Raw genomic sequence first — 22,494 nt, 5'->3', positions numbered from 1 at the left:
TATATCTCTCTTGCCCTTCTCTCCAAGCAGTAGTCACTGTCTCTTCAAAATCCTTGTGTTCACAGAGAATGTTATTGAATCTAAAAGGTCTGCTGCCATCCTCTCTTGAATTTACTAAGTCAAAAATCAATGGGGAGTGATCTGAGACTCCATTTGGCAGGTAATTGACTTTCACATCAGGAAATTGAGTCATCCATTGAGCATTGACAAAAGCTCTATCTATTCTACTAGCAATTCTAGAAGTCCCAAGACCTTTATTATCCATGAATAATAAAAACCCATACTGGGAGCTTCAATTACATTCCCTCTCTGAATAAAATCTTCCATATCTTGAGTCTCAGCCTCACTAACCATAGCCCCATTGACTCTGTCATCCACCTGATAAATAGCATTAAAATCACCAATGATAATGCAAGGCTTGTCACAATTGGCAATCACCTCTAATAATTCAATCCATAAGCTCTTCCTATCATTGATAGTATGGAGCCCATATACACTAACAAAGATGAACTCCACAGTTGCATCTAAGCTAGTTACCTCAGATACCATAACCTGCTCAGATTGCTTCACCACTCTCAAACAAACCTCAGCAGCTTGCCAACCCACCCACATCCTACCTCTAGGGAAGAAGAGTAGTTACAACACCAATTCCAGAATCCTCCCAATTTTCTCTGCACTTTTAACATATTTGAGCTTCTAACTCTTGTCTCCAGAAGAGCACATACTGTCATTTTCTTCTCAGCTAGGAAATGCTTGATTTCCTTTATTTTACTAGGGTCATACAAACCCCTAACATTCCAAGATCCCACTATCATTAAGACAAATAAGGGTTTGGTCCCTTAGCACCTCCAGTTCTCCCTGGATCCTGATGATTACTGTATTCAATCATTCTAGAAGCATACATTGGTAGCTTCCCTTTATCCTTTGTCTTTCTAGTAACCACTTTCCACCCACCTTCTGCTTCCATTTCCTTCGCTTGCTCATCCTCTTTTGTAGCTGCAGGTGTTTGAGTAGGGGTAATTAGAGAGCTAGGATCTACCTCAATAACAGGACCCCACCTAAGTTAGGATCTACTGCTAATGAGGGACCCTCTGCTTCACAATCACCCTTTTGAATTGCCTCATCCACTTCCTGTATCTGGACCACTTTGTCTTTCTTCGGAACCCACTGTTTTTGTGGAACTTTCTGCATTCTATTCACCTTAGCCTCACAATTATGTCCCACTGCATTACATTTCTTACAGTAAGCTGGAAGCCAATCATACAACACTGGTTGAACAATAGTCTGACCATTAGGGTCAGCTATTTTCACCATTTTCTTCACTTCCCTAGTCACATCCATCTCCACCAATATCCTTGCAAAAGAAACTCTTAAAGCTTTTGAAGTACATTCATCAGCATATAAGGGTACCCCAATCAAACTACCAATCCTGCTTAGAGAATCCTCACTCCAACAGTTCAAAGGTAAATTTGGCAACTTTATCCATATAGGTATCACCTTCAGAACTTCATTATGGAAGTTAAAGCTTGCTGTCCATGGTTTGACAATCATAGGCTTACCATAGAATAAATGAGGGCCTGCAAAAATTACATCATCCCTACCTTCTCTACTTCCCATTTTTACCACAAAATACCCCTCTTCATGTTTAAACATCTGAGGTTCATTCCCCAGATTCCAGTTCGCCATAATAAATGATTTTAGTGCTGTAAGTGTTGGGTTTTGACCAACTACATACACTATCACCGCATTCATCCATATTTCATTCATTTTATCAACCTCTGCTTTCTCTAGTTTTGCAATAGATACTCCATCAACTACAGTAGGTGCAACAAATTTTAAACCCATACCTCTATCGGAGATTTTGCTCTGAGCTGTAAAGGACTTCTAGTTTTGTCTTGCTTCTTCCCCAAAAACAACTCCTGCAGCAGCATTGGCCTTAACCGATTCCGGCAACGTAACATTTGACGGGCTCAAAGTTACTGTTTCATTCATTTTCTCATGAACCTCAACTACAATAGCTTCCTGGGTGTGTTCCTTATGTTCTAGAGGCTGAACCGATGCCGGCGAACCATTTTCCGGCACAATTGCCTTCTTCTTTCTCCCCATGGGGGCAGCTTGGTGCACGATAGCGTTTTACCTTATCCTACACCAGAGCGCTTTCTTAGAGAGAAAGTTTAGCGGATGTTTTAAGAATTGGTGAAGTTCTCATAAATATTTGTCGATATTGCTGCGGTTTAAAACCGCAGCAATATAATTAATACCTATTGCTACCCTCTTAATTGCTGCGCGCCCAAATCCGTAACAATAGGGCACTTTTTAACCGCAGCAAATAGCATTTATTCTACTAGTGACAATAATAATTAAGAAGCATCATCAAATACACCACAGGATTAGAACTCATCTAAGGAAGGATCAACAAAAAGAAAGATGCAAGAAGAAGAAGCGTCACAAAAAAATGAGAAAAAAATGCAAAATGGGGGATATACACGCGCTTAGTTGGGGAGCCAAAAAGACACGTGCCAAAAAAAAGGATTAATTAAGCCCAAGATAAGTTTAGAAAAGGAAAGAAATGCTAAACACACTCCACTATGCTTCATGTGGTAGAAGGGAAAGCATTAAGCAAAGAGAATTTTGAGGGAATGAATCTTTCACAATATTCACGTATTAATATCCCTAAATACATTATTAATGTCAACTCAGTGGATTACCAGAATACCCCTATGTTAGCTCTAGTATGGTTCACATAATTATGGATATTTAGGTAATCCACTGCATGGCTAAAGTGCCTAAACGTAGACCTGCGCTTATCCTCAGTCATTTACTTCTCTCCCAACCAACTCCCATAACAGCAATAGTTATTTTCCTTAGATACCTCACTACTGTTAGTATAACAAGGATTTCTCCAACTTCAAGTACACTATACTTAAACGTTTTTCCCCCTAAGAAAGTAAACATTCCTCTCATATGTACCTTTCCCCCCAGAATTTATTCCCCAGTGCAACCCCACTTTCAAGCCACCTTCCTTTACATATCACCATCCCAGATATTCCCTTTAATGGACCAACCAATTTCCTTCCCGCCACGCCAGTTCTACCATGAAGCAGGGGTAAACCTTGTTGATCTCTTCACCTTAGTCAACTTAAACAATACAAATAGGATGTTCATCCCACTTGACCCATTTTACCAACCCTTTTATCCCATTTGGGTCTCTAAAGTATTTGGATGCAAACAATATCTTCAATCAACCCCCCATTTCTTGAGAAGAAGCTTAATGCAATAATAGAAAGCTGCCACCTATAAGAAACAACACCTCAATCCTGGACTTTGAAAATCTCAAATTTGAGCCTAGGGATGAACTGGCCCAAATCTTCAATCAGGTGAAACAGAAGGGCTTTGATTAGATTCCATATCTATCCCAAGAAGAAACCGTGGGTAACTTTGAAGTCATCATAGAACCTTCTCTCACACCTTGCAATAACCCTATTTTAGGACCCCCAAACTCACCAAGTTCCACAAATTCTTTCACCTCCGTAAATTCTGAATTTCCTATATGAAAGACCCTAACGGAGCTGTGAATCTAAACATATATCCACCATCCCATCTACTAAATACCTTAAATAAATTTTTTAGCTTGGACCAAGACATATATGTCCCATACTCGAGTAAAGGAAAGGCCAAAAGAAGAGATGAAGATGATAGTGTCCATCCTAGGGCTCCGAAGGGATTCCTAGTGCAAAACGTCCATGCAGCAAGCTCTAGATCATCAAGCCCCATAACCAAAGAAAAAACCCCCACCTTCTCAGAAAATGCTCAGTTCCCTATTCTCATATGAAAACCCCTAATCGGGTCCCAAAAGGGAAAATCCTTCTCAACCTATGTTATTTCGGATCTAAACAAAACACCAATGAAAAGTGAAAACAAGATCAACGCCCAAGTTAGAAAGAGAAATAAAGTGCAAAAGAAGGATAATGGTAAAAACTCAAGTTGGCCTTAGTGGTGAAGATGAAGAGAAGTTAAAATAAAGAAGATGACAGAACTTATATTTCCAACAACTATGAAGAGTGTGAATGAACTCAATCAGTCTTCACCTCCAATATGAGTCTTTTAAATTGGAATTGTAGGGGTCTTAGCAACATTTCAGCCCCAGTTAATCAGTTTATATGTAATGTTGCTAGTTCTTTCAATCTAGATTTTATCTTCCTATGTGAAACTAAGTGCAATGTAGCTTACCTTGAACCAATTTTCTTAAATCTTGGGTTCAATGGTTGTGTAAGTGTAGACGCACAAGACAACAGTGGAGTGTTGTTCCTATGTTGGTCTAAGCGTGTAGTTGTTAGTATAATTTCTCTTCCAAAGAATGTAATTGTATGCAAGGCCACTGAGCCCACTAGCTATAACTACAACGTTGCTTTCATTCATAGATCGCCTTACCTTAATGAAAGACAGCAAGTATGGGATAATATTAAAACACTGATTGACTCAAATCATGGTAATTGGATCATACTAGGAGACATTAACCAAGTGGAACATAGAAATCAAAAACTAGGAGGTTCAAATAAGATTCGGGGGGAGGGGGGGAAGTTCATTGATTGGAAAATATGGAATAAATTATTGGACATTCCATTCCATGGTGTGAACTATACATGGACTAATAATCGAGAAGGGAAGGAAGTTATCTATGAAAGGCTAGATAAAGCATTTTGTAATGATGAATGGAAATTGAATCATAATGAAGCTCATATTACAAACATACCCATTCTCCTATCTGATCACAATCCAATCATTTCAGATATCAAGAAGAAGAAAAGACCTTAAAGACTCGAAAGCTGGTGCTTCAAATAAGATTATCAAGGCTCAAAAGCTTTCACCCTATAAAAGGAAACTAGAAGATTACTAAAGTACATTAAAAACTGGTGTATAAACTATAAGAAACGAATGAGAATAGATTGGGAACAAAGTAACACGAATCTCATACAGATACAAAGCAAAATTGTCAATCAGGATGATGCGAAAGAGGACTTAAAAGAGAAGGAAGAGACGCTTCTTTCCATAGAAGGAAAATGGAAATTCTGGAAGCAAAGTTCAAAATCGAGATGGGATAGCTTAGGTGATCAAGCAACAACCTTCTTTTACAAAAGTGTTAAAACAAGATCTTCGAGAAATGAGATAAGAATTGTGATAATAGATGAAATGATTCCAGATTTCCTCACAAGCAAGTATCAAAGATCACTTCTTATCTTCATACAAGATGTTGTATGAAAGACCAGGAAATGAAGAGCTCATTCTCCACGTAGAGAAACTCCTAGAAAATCAACCCCATCTAAGTCAAATACATAAGAGATTCTCTCTCAACCTTTCTCAGAAGAGGAGATTAATGATTTAGTTTTCAAAGCCTCTTAAGTCTCAAGGACTAGATTGCATCCATCCATCTTTCCTTTATCAGGGGAAGCAACTGACAATATAGTGTCTACTAAAGTGCCCTTGGCTTCTTTAATAGTGGCTTTCTACTTAAGGAACATAACAAGATGTTCATTGCCTTAGTCCTAAAGGTTGAAAGCCCTCAAATCAAAGACTTTAGACCAATAAGCTTATGTAATTCCACCTATAAGATCATCTCAAAAACTATGGTGGGAAGACTAAAACCTATTCTAAGGGACCTGGTGGGAGAATTCCAAAACGCTTTTGTTCCAGGAAGGCAAGTGACATATAATTACCTTATAGCCCATGAGGTGATAAATTGGATAAAAAAAAGGAAAAACACACTGTTTATGTAGGTATACTAAAAATAGACTCAAGCAAAGCTAACGATAGAATAAGATGGAATTTCATTGAAGCTATTCTTAAGAAGATTGGTTTTCCAGAAGTATGGATTCATCGGATCATGCAATGTGTGATTAGTGTGTCTTACTTCATTCTAGTTAATGGGGAACCAACACGTTTCTTCAAGCCTTCAGCAGGTCTAGGACAAGGTGACCCACTTTTTTCCTACCTTTTCATTCTATGTATAGAAACCATCTCAACAAAGTTAATAGCTGCTCAAGCAACAAAAGAGATACAGGGTATCAGGATATCAAGCTCAGCCCCGTCCCTCACACACTTGTTCTTTGCCGATGATGCTTTATTCTTCTTGAAAGCCATCCCGAAAAGTTGCTGGTCACTCAAGAACCTCCTACAAGAATTCTGTTTGAAGTCAAAAGACTTGACAAACTATGGTAAATGACAAGTGATTTTCAGCCCAAATACCCCAAGAAGATTTATCAGACTAATGAGGAAACCTTTAGGAGTCTGGTATGCAACATAGGTTGGAACATACCTAGGCTTCCCAATGCAGGTAGATGGAAGGAAAACCACATCCCTCAATGACATAATAAAGAAAGTGCAAGAGAAGTTAACATCTTGGAAATTCATGAACACATCCCCTTCAGGTAAACTAATTCTCATAAACACTATTTTGGCCTCTAATTCTCCCCATGTGATTTCCATTTATCGGCCTCCTCCCTACCAAAATTGAAAAGATAATTAAGTCAAATTTTCTTAGATTCTAGTGGGCTTCGTAGCAAGATAAAAATCCAATTTATTGGAAGAAGAGATCAGAATATATAAATGCGATGGAGGCGTGAGTTTGTGCAATATTAGAAATGTGAATATCTCCTTGTTAGCAAAACAAGCATGGAGGGTCCATTGTAATAACAACTCCCTCATTCATATAAGAAAGGTACCACAACGATCCTCTAACTGCAACGCTAACACACATAAAACCATGCTCAACATCTTATGCTTATAAAAGTTCATGGAAAGCTTTGTATCTCCTCAGTGATGGGTTTTACAAGCAAATAGGGAATGGTGATACTATTTAAGATTGAGAATGATAGTTGGAAGAATACATCATCATCAAAATGAAACAAGATGCCAATGGATGCCCTAATCCACACCCTTACACAAAAGTGGTGGATCTCATAACAGAAAGAGGAGAATGGAAAACGAGTCTCATATGGAAGCTCTTCCAAAGAAAAGATGGAGAAAACATTCTTTTAATACATCTTTCAATCACGGATCGAGAAGATAACATAAGTTGGTCATAAACAAAAAAATGGTACTTACTCGGTCCAGACAGGATAATATTGTTATGTTCATAAAAAGGGCTACACACAAGATCAGAGCTCTAATATCTGGAACTACATTTGGAAACTACAAATTTTTCGAAAATGTAAAATTTTCATTTGGAGAATTCTCAACAAGGCCCTCCCTACATCAGAAGGGTTGGCAAAAAGAAATATTCAAGTGGATATGAATTGCAAATTCTGCAATTACTATCCTAAGACTCTAGAGCATATCTTAAGAGATTGTCAATTCTCCAGCAAAATTTGGTTGACCATAATGGGTATTAGAACATCAAATCCCATATCAATTCCACTACAACATTGTTTAATTTTTTTTTTGAATCTTTTCAAGAAAAGAAGCTCAAAAAATCAAGCCCAAGAGAAATATCAAGAGGTGGAATAGTTCATAGCAACAATGTGGAGTATCTGGTTGCATAGAAAAGAAATTGTCTTCAGAAAAGCTATACTGATCCGTATGACAAGTCTGTATACATTCCAAGATAGCATAGCAAGCACTAGTGGAAAAATGAAGAAGGGCTGCGCTGAAAAAGGCCTGTAGGGTTGCGCTTTTTGACAGCAGCCCTTTGATTAGCAGCCCTTCAGTTTTTAAGTAGGGCTGCGCTAGAAAAGCGCGACCCTTCACATTTTTTTACTCATAAACTCTCATTTTCTGAAATTAAACCGAAGAGAAGAGAAACGAAACGAAAATACTAAACCCAAAACAAAAAAAAGAATGAAACGAAAATGAAATTATATATCTGGAAATACAAGAACATTAATCAAAACAAAGATGAAAATACAAGAACATTGATCAAAACAAAGAGAAGTATACAAGAACATTAATCAAAATAAACAAAGAGAAGTATACAAGAACATTAATCAAAACAAAGAGAAGTATACAAGAACATTAATCAAAATAAACAAAGAGAAGTATACAAGAACATTATAGATCTGAAAATACAAGAACTACCTCCAAACATTAACCTAATAATGTTTAAATACATAAAACAAAACCCTAATAAATAATTTAAGGGAAAAAAAAATTCGGAAAAACTTAAAATGCCTATTTGGAGGCTTAAACGAACTCGGATGTTTGACTCGTTGGCCTGTTCCGCTTCCGAAAAGGTATCACAATAGGCAATCGGACTCCGTCGGCATGTTTAATGCAAATCGTTTCAGGATTTTTGTCGTAAATGTTTATGGGAGTTTTTGAGAGAGAAGAGAGGATGAGAGAGAAGGAGGAAAGGAATAATGAGGGACGTGAGAGAGGAGAGAGAATGAGAGATAATATATTTGACGAATCCCGCTTAATATTTGAAGCCCGCGAACTTGAATTTTTCAGATTTTTTTAAGAAGGGCTGCGCTTTTCTTCAAAAGCGCAGCCCTATTTAGTCAGAAGGGTTGCACCTTTTATAAAAGCGTAACCCTTCACTTAGTAGGGTTGCGCTTTTAGAAAAAGCGCAGCCCTTCTGAAGTAAGAAGGGCTGCGCTTTTTCTAAAAGCGCAGCCCTACTAAGTGAAGGGCTGCGCTTTTATAAAAAAGCGCAGCCCTTCTGTTGTGTAGGACTGCGCTTTCGTACAAAAGTGCAGCCCTTCACTAGTAGGGCTGCGCTTTTAGAAAAAGCGCAGCCCTTCCTTTTTTTCCCCTAGTGAAGAATTTCTACCTTTCAAAATAAGGATAAAATGAAAAAAAGGAGAAACAGAAAGTCAAGATTTCAACACGGATACTTTTTAAGAAAAGCATAAAGAATGGAAGGTAGGTTCCATTGGGTTTAGCAGCCAAACTACAATAAGTGTTGATGGTTCCTGTAAGATAAAAAAGCGAATCAAAGAGTGAAAGTAGCTATAGCCTCGATAAATGTACAGATGAATAACTTCTATAACACAAAGAGAATCTTTACAATCTCCTTCCTCGAGGCAGAAGAATATGGTATTCTCCAGATTGTGAAAGATAATCCAGCAATTGAGAATATCAAAATCCAAACTGATAGCATGGAAGTAATCAACGCTCTTCATGATCCAAAAAAAGGAGATAACATTCCTCAATTATTGATAGTATAAGAGGTCTAGTTGTAAATTACAACACTGTTTGTTGTGCAGAAAGTATTGGCAACTCATAGTGAGATGTCAAAATGGCATCTCAATAAATTTTTGGTACCAAAGCTAAGTCAAAGTGGTACCAAAATAAAGTATTTGATACCAACTCTATTTTGGTACCAAATGTCAGTTTGGTACCAAAGTTATATTTTTGTACCAAATGACTCTATTTTGGTATCATTTTTACTTAGCTTTGGTATCAAATTTTTGTAAAATGTCATCTTGGCATCTCACTATGAGACGCCTATCACACCTCTTTGTTGTGCTAAGGTAAGTAAAAGTAGTGTAAATAGGCTTACTTACTGTTTCAGCAAGGAAAGAGAACCTTTAATTTTTTTTGTTTTATATCTTGTCGGATCAAAGACCTACGCATGCGAAGTCAAATCTAAAATGTAGGTCAATGCAGCGGAAAATTATATCGGTATTCAAGCTGTTTCTATTAAAGTACATGTTGCCACGTGGAACACCCATTCACTAGAAACATGCAATATTATATGCTTAATAAGTTATATGTAAGAAAAAACATTGTATTGTATGATTTGAACATGCGAGCAATAAGTTGCAAAGTAGACACCTTACCATCTCAACCAATTATTAGACGTGTTACATTTCTCCACATAAATATATATAACTTGGAACATAAATATGTATAACTTGGAACATAAATATATATAACAAACTAATTAAAAAAAATATAAATGCAAAATATAGAAGTATTTAAAACTCGGGGCATCACCCGAGCGACGCACTAGGTTTTTAGTGATAAAATGTAGTTCTCGCAAAATGACACTTATAATAAGTAATCTTTCATGCAAACAAATCCATTGTTTTATTGCTCTTACTAGTACTCCCTCAGTTTCTTTTTTATTATTACACTTACACTTTTCACGCATGTCAATGCAAAACTTTAAGGATATATATCTCTAGTTTTGTATTTGTAAAAATTATAAAAAGTACATTTTAATAAAATAGATATTGTTTCGGGTAAAAACTTGTATTATGCGGGATGGATCGAGATTATGGTTGATGAGGGTCGGATGCTCGAAGATCGCTGGGAGACCTGCACAACACGAAAGTTAGACTACCCCGGGGGTGGATCCGTGATCGCCCCTCCGACGATCAAGTCATTTGATGCGTATTAATTGGGATTTGTGAAGTTGTTTGTGTAGAAGTTATTACCTCAATAAATGGGGATCTGCTCCATATTTATAGGTGTTGAAATGTGTGAAGAATGTCCCTGCCATGCTGGCACAGGATTTAAAACGGGTGGGTCCCACTGGAGGATTGCGATGCTGGCAGAGAGCTTTGGAGCATGTTGTGGCCCACTAAGGATTATTGGGCCCAAACATTAGCCTCACGCGGAACATGTGGAAGAGGTCATTGTTGATGTCACGTGTTTTGTGGAAATTACCAGAACACCCTCTATGGCTAGGTCCTCGGTCTATCTCCAGGGAGTGAGGGTCCTTATTCGAGGTCTTCCAGGGACCAATGATCCCCGAGCAACTCGAGAAAGTGAAGAGACCCCGCTCGAGGTTAATCATGGGCCAATAAATCCCAGGTAACTTGAGGGAGTGGACCCATGGGCCAATGAGCCCCAGGTAACTCGAGGGAGTGGAAAGACCTCGCTCGAGGTTACCCATGGGCCAATGAGCCCCAGGTAACTCGAGGGAGTGGAAAGATCTCGCTCGAGGTTACCCATGGGCCAATGAGCCTCAGCTAACTCAAGGGAGTGGAAATACCTCGCTCGAGGTTATCCATGGGCCAATGAACCCCAGGTAACTCGAGGCAGTGGAAAGCCCTCGCTCGAGGTTACCCATGGGCCAATGAGCCCCAGGTAACTCAAGGGAGTGGAAATACCTCGCTCGAGGTTACCCATGGGCCAATGGACTCCAGGTAACTCGAGAGAGTGGAAAGACCTCGCTCGAGGTTACCCATGGGCCAATGAACCCCAGGTAAATCGAGGGAGTTGAAAGACCTCGCTCGAGGTTACCCATGGGCCAATAAACCCCAGGTAACTCGAGGGAGTGGAAAGACCTCGCTCGAGGTTACCCATGGGCCAATGAGCCCCAGTTAACTCAAGGGAATGGAAAGACCTTGCTCGAGGTTACCCATGGGCCAATGTGCCCCAGGTAACTCAAGGAAGTGGAAAGATCTCGCTCGAGGTTACCCAGGAGCTAATGAGCCCCAGGTAACTCGAGGAAGTGCAGGGGCCTCGCTCGAGGTTTCCCAGGAGCCAATGAGCCCTAGGCGACTCGAGGGGTATGACACCGTAGCTCTTGACGGGTGTCGATCTCGACGACGGAGATGGCCAAGATATCCCCCACTCGATCTGGGTGGAGTGCCTAAATGTAGGTATTTGGCTTCCGTCTGAGCATGAATTGCCCGGGGAGTTAGGGCTCCGGCGAGGAGAGGTTCTCAGGGTGGAGCAGCTGTACTCCAACAATGGATTCAGCTCGACTTCTGTCACGCTCTGGGGGAATTTGTGGAGACTGATCCAGGGAGCTGGTGTCATTGGGCCTTTTAAGAAGCCCAATACGTGGTACTTTGAGGGGTTTCTGAGCCCGTCGGTATATTAACCGTCCTTTTCAGGCAATCTATATAAACAAAGGCAAGTACTTTATTTTGTCTCATTACATGCTCTGGTCCTCTTGAGACTTCGCCTTCTTCTTTATACGATCTCGAGAGCCCTGAAGGTTTATTTCTTTAATTCGAGTCGGGGACTGATCTTGAGAGCACTTCCTTAATTAAGGTACGATCTTTTCCCTTTGCTTCTTTGTTTAACTTTCTAACGGACCGTTCTGGATGGAGCCCCCTACTGAAGGATACTGGGGGCACCTCATCTAGCTCGGGGACCTCACCTTCCTTGTTAGAACCCTTGTTCGATAGGATTTTGATAGGAGGGGTTCTCATGGTGTCTGCGGCCTTCGACTGTCCGGATCCCACTCAGGTCTTTGACGCTCTACCGTACTCGAGTGACGGTGCGTCTATAGTTTTCGATGGGGAGGAGGAGTTAAAGAATCCCCCTACTCTGTTACCATTGCTCGACCTCGAGCCCTTAGGAGTTACTAAGATGATCTTCTCGATCGTCAGGTCGTTCGAGTGATGGAGGGAAGCAGTGAGGGCAACTCTCTCACCGCGAGTTCGAGCGGCAGAGATAAGGAGGTGGTGAATCTACCTCGGGGGATAGCTCATTTCCATCTTCGAGGGCCGTTCATGGACTTCTTGATGGGGAATCTTCGGTTCCTCGAGAGCACTTTCTTTATCAAAAACCCCTATGGTCTGGCCTTATGCCAGCTTATGCCCAACAATGTGGGCTCGATGGTGGGCTTCTTGGCCATTTGTAATATGATGGGCGTAAAGACCTCTTTATTCCTTTGGAGGAATATGGTGAAGCTTGTCATCATGTCCGCCACCTCGAATGGAGAGGGCTGGTGGAGCTTCCAAGTCCGTCACCCCTACAAGATCGTTGGCGCTATGCCCTCGAATCAGTAGTTCTTTCGTACCGAATTCATGTCCGTATATCGAGCCGAACAGTGGGATTTCCAAGTGGTTCCTCTACTCGAGGGCCCAAACTTGAGGTTGAACAGATTAGTGCCTCGAATGTCTGAGGACGAGGCTAGGGTAGCCATATACTGCCAGTGCGTCACCGTCATCGAGAGGGGTCACTAGAAGCAAGTTCCTCAGCACTGGAATCCTGCTGCAGATGACCTGAGCAATGAGCATTTCTTGTCCGGAATGGGGAGCCCAACCTATCCCTAGGGTAGGGACTTTGTACACTTAAGGCATTCGACGACCATCCTTATCTTTTAAAATAATTCTAACTGTTTTGTGTTGCTTTGCAGTCATATCTCGTTAAGAACTTAGTGACGAGATGCAGAAACGGCTGACTTCCAATCAGAGGGTTCAAGAGCAGCTCAAGATGAAGGTGTCGAAGGGTGACACAAAGGACCCTCGTGCCCCAAAGATAACTTTCATCTTTTACGTGATTGTGCCTTGTCCATTTTATTTCTTCTAACTCCTCCCTTTCTCAGGACCTCTCGAAGAGGCCGAAGGTCCGCCCTCCAACCAAATCCGCTATCGTCACCCCTCGAGGGACGAACGAAAGGAGGGATGTGGCCACGGAAGACACCCCTAAGGCGAAAGGAAACACCCCTAGATCTAAGGGGAAGTCTGTTGAGGTGTCTGACACAGGGGGACGTATCTCCTACTCGAGTGGAGGACTCTCCTGTCCCGAAAAAGAGGAAGACATCAGAGCTTGAGCCTAACGCCCGGGACTTCACGCAGAAGACCACCCTTGAGAAGGCCGCACTTTTCGATTCGTTGGTCAAGCGGCTCATCTCGAAGCCGGACATCAGGGTGATTCGAGAGCTCTCTGAGGAAGAAGAGGTCAAGAAGCTTCATTCTTCTTGGATAGATGTAAGTTAGTTACTTTTGGTTTGTTCATTCTATGTTGCAATTTAGCACTAACTCTTCTTTACCTTTCAGCACTCGATTCGCATGGCGGTGATGAGCCATCGCCATACCGCTGGCTTTCGCAAGCTTCGAGAGGGGCTGAAGGCGCAAACAGATCTCACCGCCGAGCAGGGTGAAGAGATCGAGAAGCTTAACAAGAGCTTCGAAGAGGAGAAGAAGCGCTGGGTAGAGGATAAGGCTACCCTAGAGCAAAAGGTCCGGGACTCAGTGAGTCAACGGGATAGCGTTTTGCGCAACCGGGACCTCATAATCGAGGAATGGAAGACCTCAAAGGCGGGTCAAGACTTCCCGGCGGACATGGGCCTAGAGGCGGCTGAGGTGGCAGCTCGAGAGGCTGTGGGAAAACTCCAAGAGGCCTTTAGGAAGGTACATCCCCAGGCTGACTGGGAGGCAGTCGAGGCGGAGTATAATGCGGCTGTTGATGCCGAATTTCATGTGGGCAACGACTCCGACCCAGAGTTCCTAGTGGATGATGCCATCGACATAGGGGATCTCCTTGGAGGGGATGCTCCACAGATCGAGGGACCCTTGGCTGCCGGGATGCTCGACGCTCGAGGAGGGGAGGTCCATGAGGAGAATTCGGAGGTGCGAGAGGACTCGAGTGACGTCTCCTCTTCCGAGAGTGACGATGAAGAGAGCGTGTCCGAGACATCGGATAACCACACCTCGAGCAGCTCTCTTTAGCTCTTGTACTTTACTATAGCTTTCGCCTTTTGCCTTTCTTTGGTTGTATTTAGCTAAGCCCTGAGTGGCTTTTAGGATGTAATTCTTCCTTTGATGAAATGAAGATTCATTGTTTTTGGCCTATCTTTGCATGACTTGTTTTCTTATATTTGGTTACTCGATGTATGGCATGCTTCGAGGCTTAGGGCTTCCCCACTTAGACTTGGATATCCATGACTTATGCGAGTGCGTGAGGTTTCTCTCCTTGGCCCCGACACGTGGGAGCCCATTGGAGGGCAAGTAATTAATGCCCTTTTTGAGAAACTGTGATCTGACTTGCCTATAAGTACGAACAATCAGTCCTGCAGAATTTATAATTTCATCCTCCTTCGTTCTCTCTCTTAAAGCTTGATTTTTGCACCTCTTTCTTAACCTCGACCAGCAATGTCTCAACCTTTAATCATTGTCGAAGCCATTCGAGCGGCCAAATGCCGCAAGCTAGCTAAGGCCAGCTCTAGTTCGTCCTTAGCCTCGAGGGCGGTGACGGAGGCTCCAGTAGTGAAACACGAGGTTGATCCTTCCACCCGAGGAGAGGAAGCAGCCTCCCAGTCTCATGGCTCCGGAGCCCGAGCCAAAGGACGTTAAGGCCGAGGTCTTAACGTCGGTTAAAGTTGAGGACCCCCCTGCTGCTGCTATTTCGAGTGCTGCTGCAGCTACGTACAACGGCCTCGAACAGGAAGCCTTGGCCTGAAGAAACCACCAGGCTACCCTTCTCGACCCTCTCGAGGGCGAAATGGCTGCGAGGTTTGATAAGGCCTCGGAGCATCTCTTGACGGAGCTGGATGGGAAGGTGTGTCTGACGCCCGACGGGCAGAAGGTCGAGGCCATTAAGGCGACCATGACCGAGGTATGGTTATCTTACTCTGTTACTTTGAACATTTTTAGTTTTTAACGCTTTCTAACACTTTTTTCTTACATCAGCTGTCGATCCTGGTGTTGACCCTGGCTCGAAGGTCTTAGCCGGGGATAGCCGTTGGGGCTGTCTCGGAGGAGATGTCTTGGGACGAGAGGAACACTCTCGTCAATCGACTGCGCCTAGCCGAGATGCGACTCTCGGAGGCCCAGCAGGCCATGGCCAAGTCCCTCAAGGGTTTTGAGGAGAAGAAGGGGGAGCTCGAGCATGCTGTCGAGGTCGCTATTTCGCAGAGGGAGTCTGCCAGCAAGAGGCATAGGGCGGCTGTCAAGGATTGCAAGAAGGCTGATCAGCGAGCCGAGAGGGCTCAAAAGAATGATGAGGAAGCTATTGCCAAGGCCCGGGAGTGCCGGGAGGGAGTAGTCAAGGATTGGAAGGACTCCTATGAGGTGAGGACCTTCCTCGAGGATGTCTGTTTGCAGGCTTCTGAGATAGGGCAGGCCGAGGCCCTCTGCAAGGTGTGGTTGGTCCTCGAGAGGATTGCCCCGGTCTCTCCTGGCCCAACGTCGAGGAAGGTGTCAAGGCACTTTCCAAGGAGGAGGGAGCTGCTGAGGCTGCCCAGGTTGACGACCAAGTTCCTCCCCTGCCAATCTCGAGGGATGAACATCGGCTCTTCTCCTCTTCTTCGCGCCCCTCCTTTTTCTCTTCCTCTTCCCCAGGCTATTCTTTTCTTATGTCTCCTACTAATTGGACCCTTAAGCTTTCTTGTTTGATCTAAGTTCTTTCTTGAATTTGTATTGTAGTAACTTCGATAGTTTGTACTATGATTAACGGAATAAAACTCGATTTTTTGTTGTCTCTTAGTTTGTTCCTTCGAGCTTATATGCTTTTATATTTTGAACCGGAGTGTATGCTGGCCGAGGAATCTCGAGGCCTTTCTTTTACCACACTTTATATTCGTTGTATGTTGGCTGAGTGAGCTCGAAGCTCTTTATATAACAAGCAATTTATAAAGGCAACCATTGTTATAAATAATGTCCAAAAGACAAAGGCAAGTGACTCTTTCGATGTTACAAAAATCGACATACTTTAAGGTCTCCAATGCCTTACAAAATTTTACAAAAGGAGTGCTTATGTGGTATGCCCCCAAGCTCGAGGGACAAACCCTTAGACATAGAATTTTCGGAGATTATCCGCGTTCCAAGGTCGAGGAAGGGGACGCCCCTCTTGGTCTTCTAGGAGGTAAGTGCCTGGGTGGACTATCAAGATAACGCGATATGGCCCTTCCCAGTTGGGCTGTAGCTTAGCGAAGTTAGGTTGTCGCCCGGTGGCCTCAAACTTTCTCAGCACCAAGTTATGACCTGGAAGGGTCGATGCTTGACTCGACGGTTAAAAAACCGGGTAAGTTTGAGTTTGTAAGAGATAGCTTTAAGAAGGGCCGTGCCTCGAGTCTCTGGAAGGAGATCGAGGTTAATCTTTTGTTCCTCGTCGTTGATGTCGTGATCGTGGAAAGTGATCCGGGGCGATGGGATGCCCAACTCGACAGGTAGGACGGCTTCACTACCATATACCAGGTTGAATGGTGAGTGGCTCGTTGCTTCTCGAACGATTGTCCTGGTTGACCAGAGAATGCCGGGGAGATCGTCGGTCCACGAGCCTTTGGCTCCTTCGAGCATTATTTTTAGCCCCTCCAGGACCACCTTGTTGGCCGCTTCTCCTTGCCCGTTAGTCTGGGGTCGACTAATGGCGGAAAACCTGGTTTCAACAATTCCAAACTTCGAACAATAATCGCGAGTAGGGCCACTGTTGACTTCTCGACCATTGTCTGATATAAGGACTCGAGGGACCCCAAATCGGGTGATTAAGTGTTGCCAGATAAATTGTTGAACTTGTTTGTCCATGATCGAGGCCAGAGGTGCTGCCTCGACACATTTTGTGAAATAATCGACTGCTACCAGCAAAAACCTCCGCTATCCTGACGCTGGAGGGAAGGGTCCAAGGAGGTTCATATCCCATATGCCGAATCGCAAGGGACTTGGATAGTAGTTAAGGTGCTTGCAGCTTGGTGAGGAAGGTTAGCATGCATCTGACATTCTCTGCACTTTTGGACCATTGTTGAAGCATCCTCCCTCATGGTGGGCTAGTAATACCTTGCTCGAAGAGCCTTAGCTGCAATGGTTCCCGCCCCTTGATGACTCCCGCATGCCCCCTGATGTATCTCACAAAGGACATAGTCCCCCTCTTGAAAGGTGAGGCAGCGGAGGAGGGGATGGGTGAATAATTTCTTGTATAGTTGCCCATCGTGATAAGCGAACCAACGAGCCCGCCTTCGGACTTTCTCTGTTTCGAGCTTATCTTCGGGGAGGATACCATCCCGAATAAATGTTATGATTTTGTCCATCCAAGTCGGACTCCTTTCAAGAGTGGTTACCCCCCTGTTAATACTGGGTGCCTTCAAAACCTCCCACATGATGGGCCGCGGTGAGAGATCTTCTGTTGAGCATGCTAACCTCGACAAGGCGTCTGCTTGTTGATTCTTCGATCGAGCGATGTGAGTTATGGTGAATAGTGATAGGCCAGAGATTTCTTCTTTTACTTTCCTCAGATACATCTTCATGCTATCTTCCTTTGCCTCTAACTCCCCCGTCACCTGCCCAATGATGAGTTGGGAATCAGAGTGAGCTTTGTCTCGAGCGCCAGTCATTTTGCAAAGCTGGATACCAAGGAGCAGTGCTTCACATTCGACCTCATTAATCGAGGCGGCAAAGTCGAACTTAATTGCGAATTCAGTTCTGTTGGCCTGCGGATCGAGGATCAGGAGCCGAGCGTTGCATCCTGCTTTGGATGACGACCCATCAACAAACAGGTTCCGGGATCCTTCTTTGGTAGGCTCGGGCCGGGAGATGCATTCTGCTATGAAGTCGGCTAGGGCTTGCGCTTTTATAGCACGTCGGGGCTCCAACTCTATACCGAAGTCTGATATTTGGTTGGCCCAATCAGTCACCCTACTCGACTGATTCCTTTCTTCGATCACCTTCCGGATTGGCTGACTTGTGAGAACTTTGATAGGGTGAGCCTGAACATAAGGCTTGAGCTTCCGAGTTGCGAAAACCAAAGCAAAAATCATTTTCTTGATCGGGGGATACTTGGATTCTGCGCCTCAGAAGACATGACTTACGAAGTACACCGGGTGCTGGTTTTTCTCGCGCTCGGCCACGAGGACCGCGCTAAAGGCGTGCTCGGACACAGCCAGGTAGATGAAGAGTGTCTCTCCTGGTAAAGGTGAGACTAACTTGCGAAGACTTGCTAGATGGGTTTTGAGCTGTTGGAATGCTTCTTCTACTGACTTATCCCATTCGAACGTCGACTGCTTTAGAGCTCGAAAGAAGTGGAGACTCTTGTCGGCAGATCGAGAGAGGAAACGCCCTAAGGCCGCCATGCAGCCGGTTAGGCGCTGGACTTCTTTAACAGTTCGAGGACTTTTCATTTCGATGATGGCCTGAATTTTGTCGGGGTTGGCCTCGATCCCCCTTTTGTCGACAAGAAACCCGAGGCACTTTCCTCCCTTCACACCAAAGACGCACTTCTTCGGATTCAGCTTCATGTTGTAGGTGCGAAGAGTGGAAAGTGTTTCCCTGAGATCGGAGAAGTGGTCTCCCTCCTTCTTGCTCTTGACGATCATGTCGTCAACATAGACCTCGACGTTTCGTCCGATCTGCTTTTCGAACATTTTGTTTACGAAGCACTGGTAGGTGGTCCCGGTGTTCTTGAGACCGAAAGGCATTACTTTGTAGAAATAAACCCCTGAGCTTGTGGTGAAAGCGGTATGCAGTTGGTCCTCTGCAGCCATCGGGATATAATGATATACAGCATTTGCATCCATGAAGCTGAACAATGCATGGCCTGCTGTCGAGTCTACCAGTCTATCGATCTTTGGTAAAGGGAAATCATCCTTTGGACAGGCCTTGTTCAGGTCTGTGAAATCGACGCACATCCTCCAGGCCCCAGTCTGCTTTCGGACCAGGACCACATTGGCTAGCCACTCGGTGTACTGGCATTCTCGAATGAAATCGGCGGCTAATAGCTTCTATACCTCCTCGGAGGCGGCTGCACTCCTCTCGGCCCCTTGGTGCCTAAGTTTTTGTTTGACTGGCTTATATCCTTCTCGAATGTTAAGCCGAAGGACCAAAAGCTGGGGATCGGTTCTGGGCATTTCATCGACGGTGTAGGCGAAGACGTCTTTGAATTCTTTAATGACTTCGATGATTTGAGTCCTTATTTCTCTAGGGACCTGCTTGCTGATTCGGACCATTCGGCCCCTTTCACCACCAATGGATAGTTCCTAGTCCATGTCTGCGGGCCGAGGTCTCTCGTATCGCTTGGGGTTTTCAGCCATGTAGAGTCCCATCACAGGGAGAGGCTCCTCAGGCTCGGTGCACTTTCTTTTCAAATTGTTGACGTAACATTCTCGGACAGACTTTTGGTCACCAAATAATCGAGCGACCTTCCCGTCGTCCCCCTCAAACTGTAGGAGCAGTTGGTATGTCGAGATGGCGGCCTTAACTTTGTTGTGCATGGGTCGCCCTATGATCACATTATAGGGGAGGTTGGTGTCGACCACTAGATAGCCGACGACGACATTCTGGCCCGCTCCCTTTTCCCCTATTCAAGTGGGGAGCTTGACCAAGCCGAGGGGGTGGAAAAATTGTCCACCAAATCCCACCAACGGCTAGTCGATAGGGGCGAGGTCCTTCTCTTGGTACTTCAGTTTCCTCAGCCAGTCCATAGTAATGATGGTTGCAGAACTTCCGGTGTCTATCAGGACTCGACCCACCCGTAGATTGGCTATTTTCATCTCGACAACCAAAGGGTCATCATGCGAGGTTTGTATGGGTCGGTGGCTATCCTTGAAGGTCATAGTCTGGCAGACTGCTGAAGAAGCTACGTCACTCCCGTGTTCTAGGGTATAGAGATGCTTCTTTCGGGAGCGGCTGGTTAAGCCGCCCGAGGCGAATTCTCCCGCGATGACGTTAACATACCCCGGGTCTGCTTCTCTTGGCAGGGCTCGACTTTCTTCTCCTTTGGATCCTTCATATATCGATTCAATTTTCCTTCATCAGCTAGTTTATCTAACGCTCTCTTTAGTTCTCGGCAGTCACGTGTAGTGTGACCACAAGCATGATGGAACTCACACCAGAGCGTTTTATCCCGTTTGTTAACAGAAGTTCGGATAGGATTAGGCTTCGGCAGGGGGTACTTCCCTTTGATGTCTAGGTAGATCTCCTTTCGGTTCAAATTATATCGGGGGTCGTGTCCGTTGTCCTCTAATCTGGGCTTTTTGTCTTTCTCTTTTCGAGGGACATCCCTTGGGTTGTCCGCTCAAGGAGTGTATTCATGCTTTCTAATTCCGGAACTGGGCTCCTCATGCGTTTTGCAGATATCGGAGGCTTGAATGAACGTATGGGCAAGGTTCACGACTGCCGAGAATAATGGGCTTCACTTTCTGCGAGTTTCAGCTTGAATCTGCTCAAGGGGTACAACCCGGACATGAGCGCGGTGAACACGACACTGCCTGGAGATCGAAGACCTTTAGTGACACCTCGTTGAACCTTTTGATATAGTCGGCTAAGTCCTCTTCTCTCCGCTGCCTGATTGACATGAGGTGAATACTAGTCTTCCGATGTCTTTTACCGGCGATGAAGTTCTGCTTGAAGGCTATCTCGAGTGCTGCGAAGCTCGATATATACTTCCGGAGGGGAGCTCCGTGAACCAGGTTAAGGCCAACCCCTTCAGAGTGGTTGGTAAAAACTTACACCATGCAGCCTCGCTGCTAGTCTGCACACTCATCTGTGCCTTCAATGCTGCCAGGTGATAGATAGGGTCTGTAGTCCCATTGTAGTGGTCGATGGGAAGAACCTTGACCTTTCGGGGGGTGAGGGCCCTCATGATATTCTCCCCGAAGAGAGTCACGAACCCTAGATTGCCCATCCGAGCTTCTCACTCGCGGCTGGACTAAGAGCTGCTAGACGCTCGATCTCGATGACCCCACCGATGTCGAGGCTCCCTCTCCTTTTGAGGCTCCCTCTGCTCCTTAGGTTCCCTCTACTCTCGAGGTTCCCTCTGTTCTCGAGGTTCCCTCTGTTCCCGGTGAGGGCAGGGAGGTGTATTCCTTACCTTGGATTGTGCTCGTTTTTCATTCAAGACTTCACGAGCGTCACGATTGCCATTCCTCAGATGGCGCTCGTTGATCACATGTCTCGCGTCCCCCTTGCCAGGGGCGACCTGAGCTGACCTTCGAGGTACTCGCGGTGAATTCGGCGGGTCGAGGGCTATGACCTAAGGTTGATCGAGGTTCTTTGCTCGATTGTGATCGACGACCAGTCGAGGCATGGGAGGCAGAGCGGGTCTGTTGGAGGTCCCTTCTCCTCTTGCCTGGAAGATCAATATTAGGGCTCGGAGGTCGCGCTCAAAGTTGTCGCTGAGACGGTCGGCTAGCTGCTGAAGGTCTTGTTGAGTGTCCGGATTAGGACTAGTCTGCTCATATCAAGGGGGCCCTGCTAGGGTTTGAGCTGTCCTCGCTCGAGGCGCCCCGAGGTTGATTGCACTGGTAGCCTCTCCAGGATGAACCTCCTCGAGGACGTGCTGGTGACGGGATGAGAGGACAGCGGCCTGCCAGGGGTTCTCCGCTGTCTCGTCAGCCACCTCGTGGGATGGTGCCCTCGAGTGATGAGAGGGGACGGGAGTCCTTTGTCGTCTCCGATTTCTCTGACTGATGGCCATGACTTTTAGTTCGATGTCGCCATTGACGGCGCCAACTTGTTTCGGGTAAAAACTTATGTTATGCGGGATTGATCGAGATTAGGGTTGATGAAGGCCGGACGCTCGAAGATCGCTGGGAGACCTGCACAGGAAGAAAGCTAGATCCGAGATCGCCCATCCGACGATCAAGTCTGTTGATGCGTATTAATTGGAATTTGTGAAGTTGTTTGTCTAGAAGTTATTACCTCAATAAATGGGGATCTGCTCCATATTTATAGGTGTTGAAATGTGCGAAGAATGTCCCTGCTATGCTGGCACAGGATTTAAGACGGGTGGGTCCCACCGGAGGATTATCGTGCTGGCAGAGAGCTTTGAAGCATGTAGTGGCCCACTAAGGATTATTAGGCCCAAACACATACTAAGATAAATCTAACAAGATTTCACATGACCATATTTTTATTCACACATAAATCACAAACGAGGGTTAAA

At 44.6% G+C, this 22,494-nt stretch overlaps 1 protein-coding gene across 1 annotated transcript; it reads right to left on the bottom strand.

Annotated features, from left to right (window-relative positions):
* Nucleotides 1–814: 814 nt before the first annotated feature.
* Nucleotides 815–1,845, bottom strand: LOC125497821 (uncharacterized). The gene is made up of 2 exons (XM_057394664.1): nt 1,107–1,845; nt 815–996 (listed from the first exon to the last, which is right to left on the bottom strand). The coding sequence occupies exons 1-2, from the start codon at nt 1,843–1,845 to the stop codon at nt 815–817; spliced, it is 921 nt and encodes a 306-aa protein (XP_057250647.1).
* Between the last annotated feature and the right edge of the window lie 20,649 nt (nt 1,846–22,494).

Source organism: Beta vulgaris, chromosome 5, assembly GCF_026745355.1.
Source record: "Beta vulgaris subsp. vulgaris cultivar EL10 chromosome 5, EL10.2, whole genome shotgun sequence".
NCBI classification, from domain to species: domain Eukaryota; kingdom Viridiplantae; phylum Streptophyta; class Magnoliopsida; order Caryophyllales; family Amaranthaceae; genus Beta; species Beta vulgaris.
The sequence above is the reverse complement of the archived record's forward strand: the minus strand, read 5'-3'. Positions and strand labels throughout refer to the sequence as shown.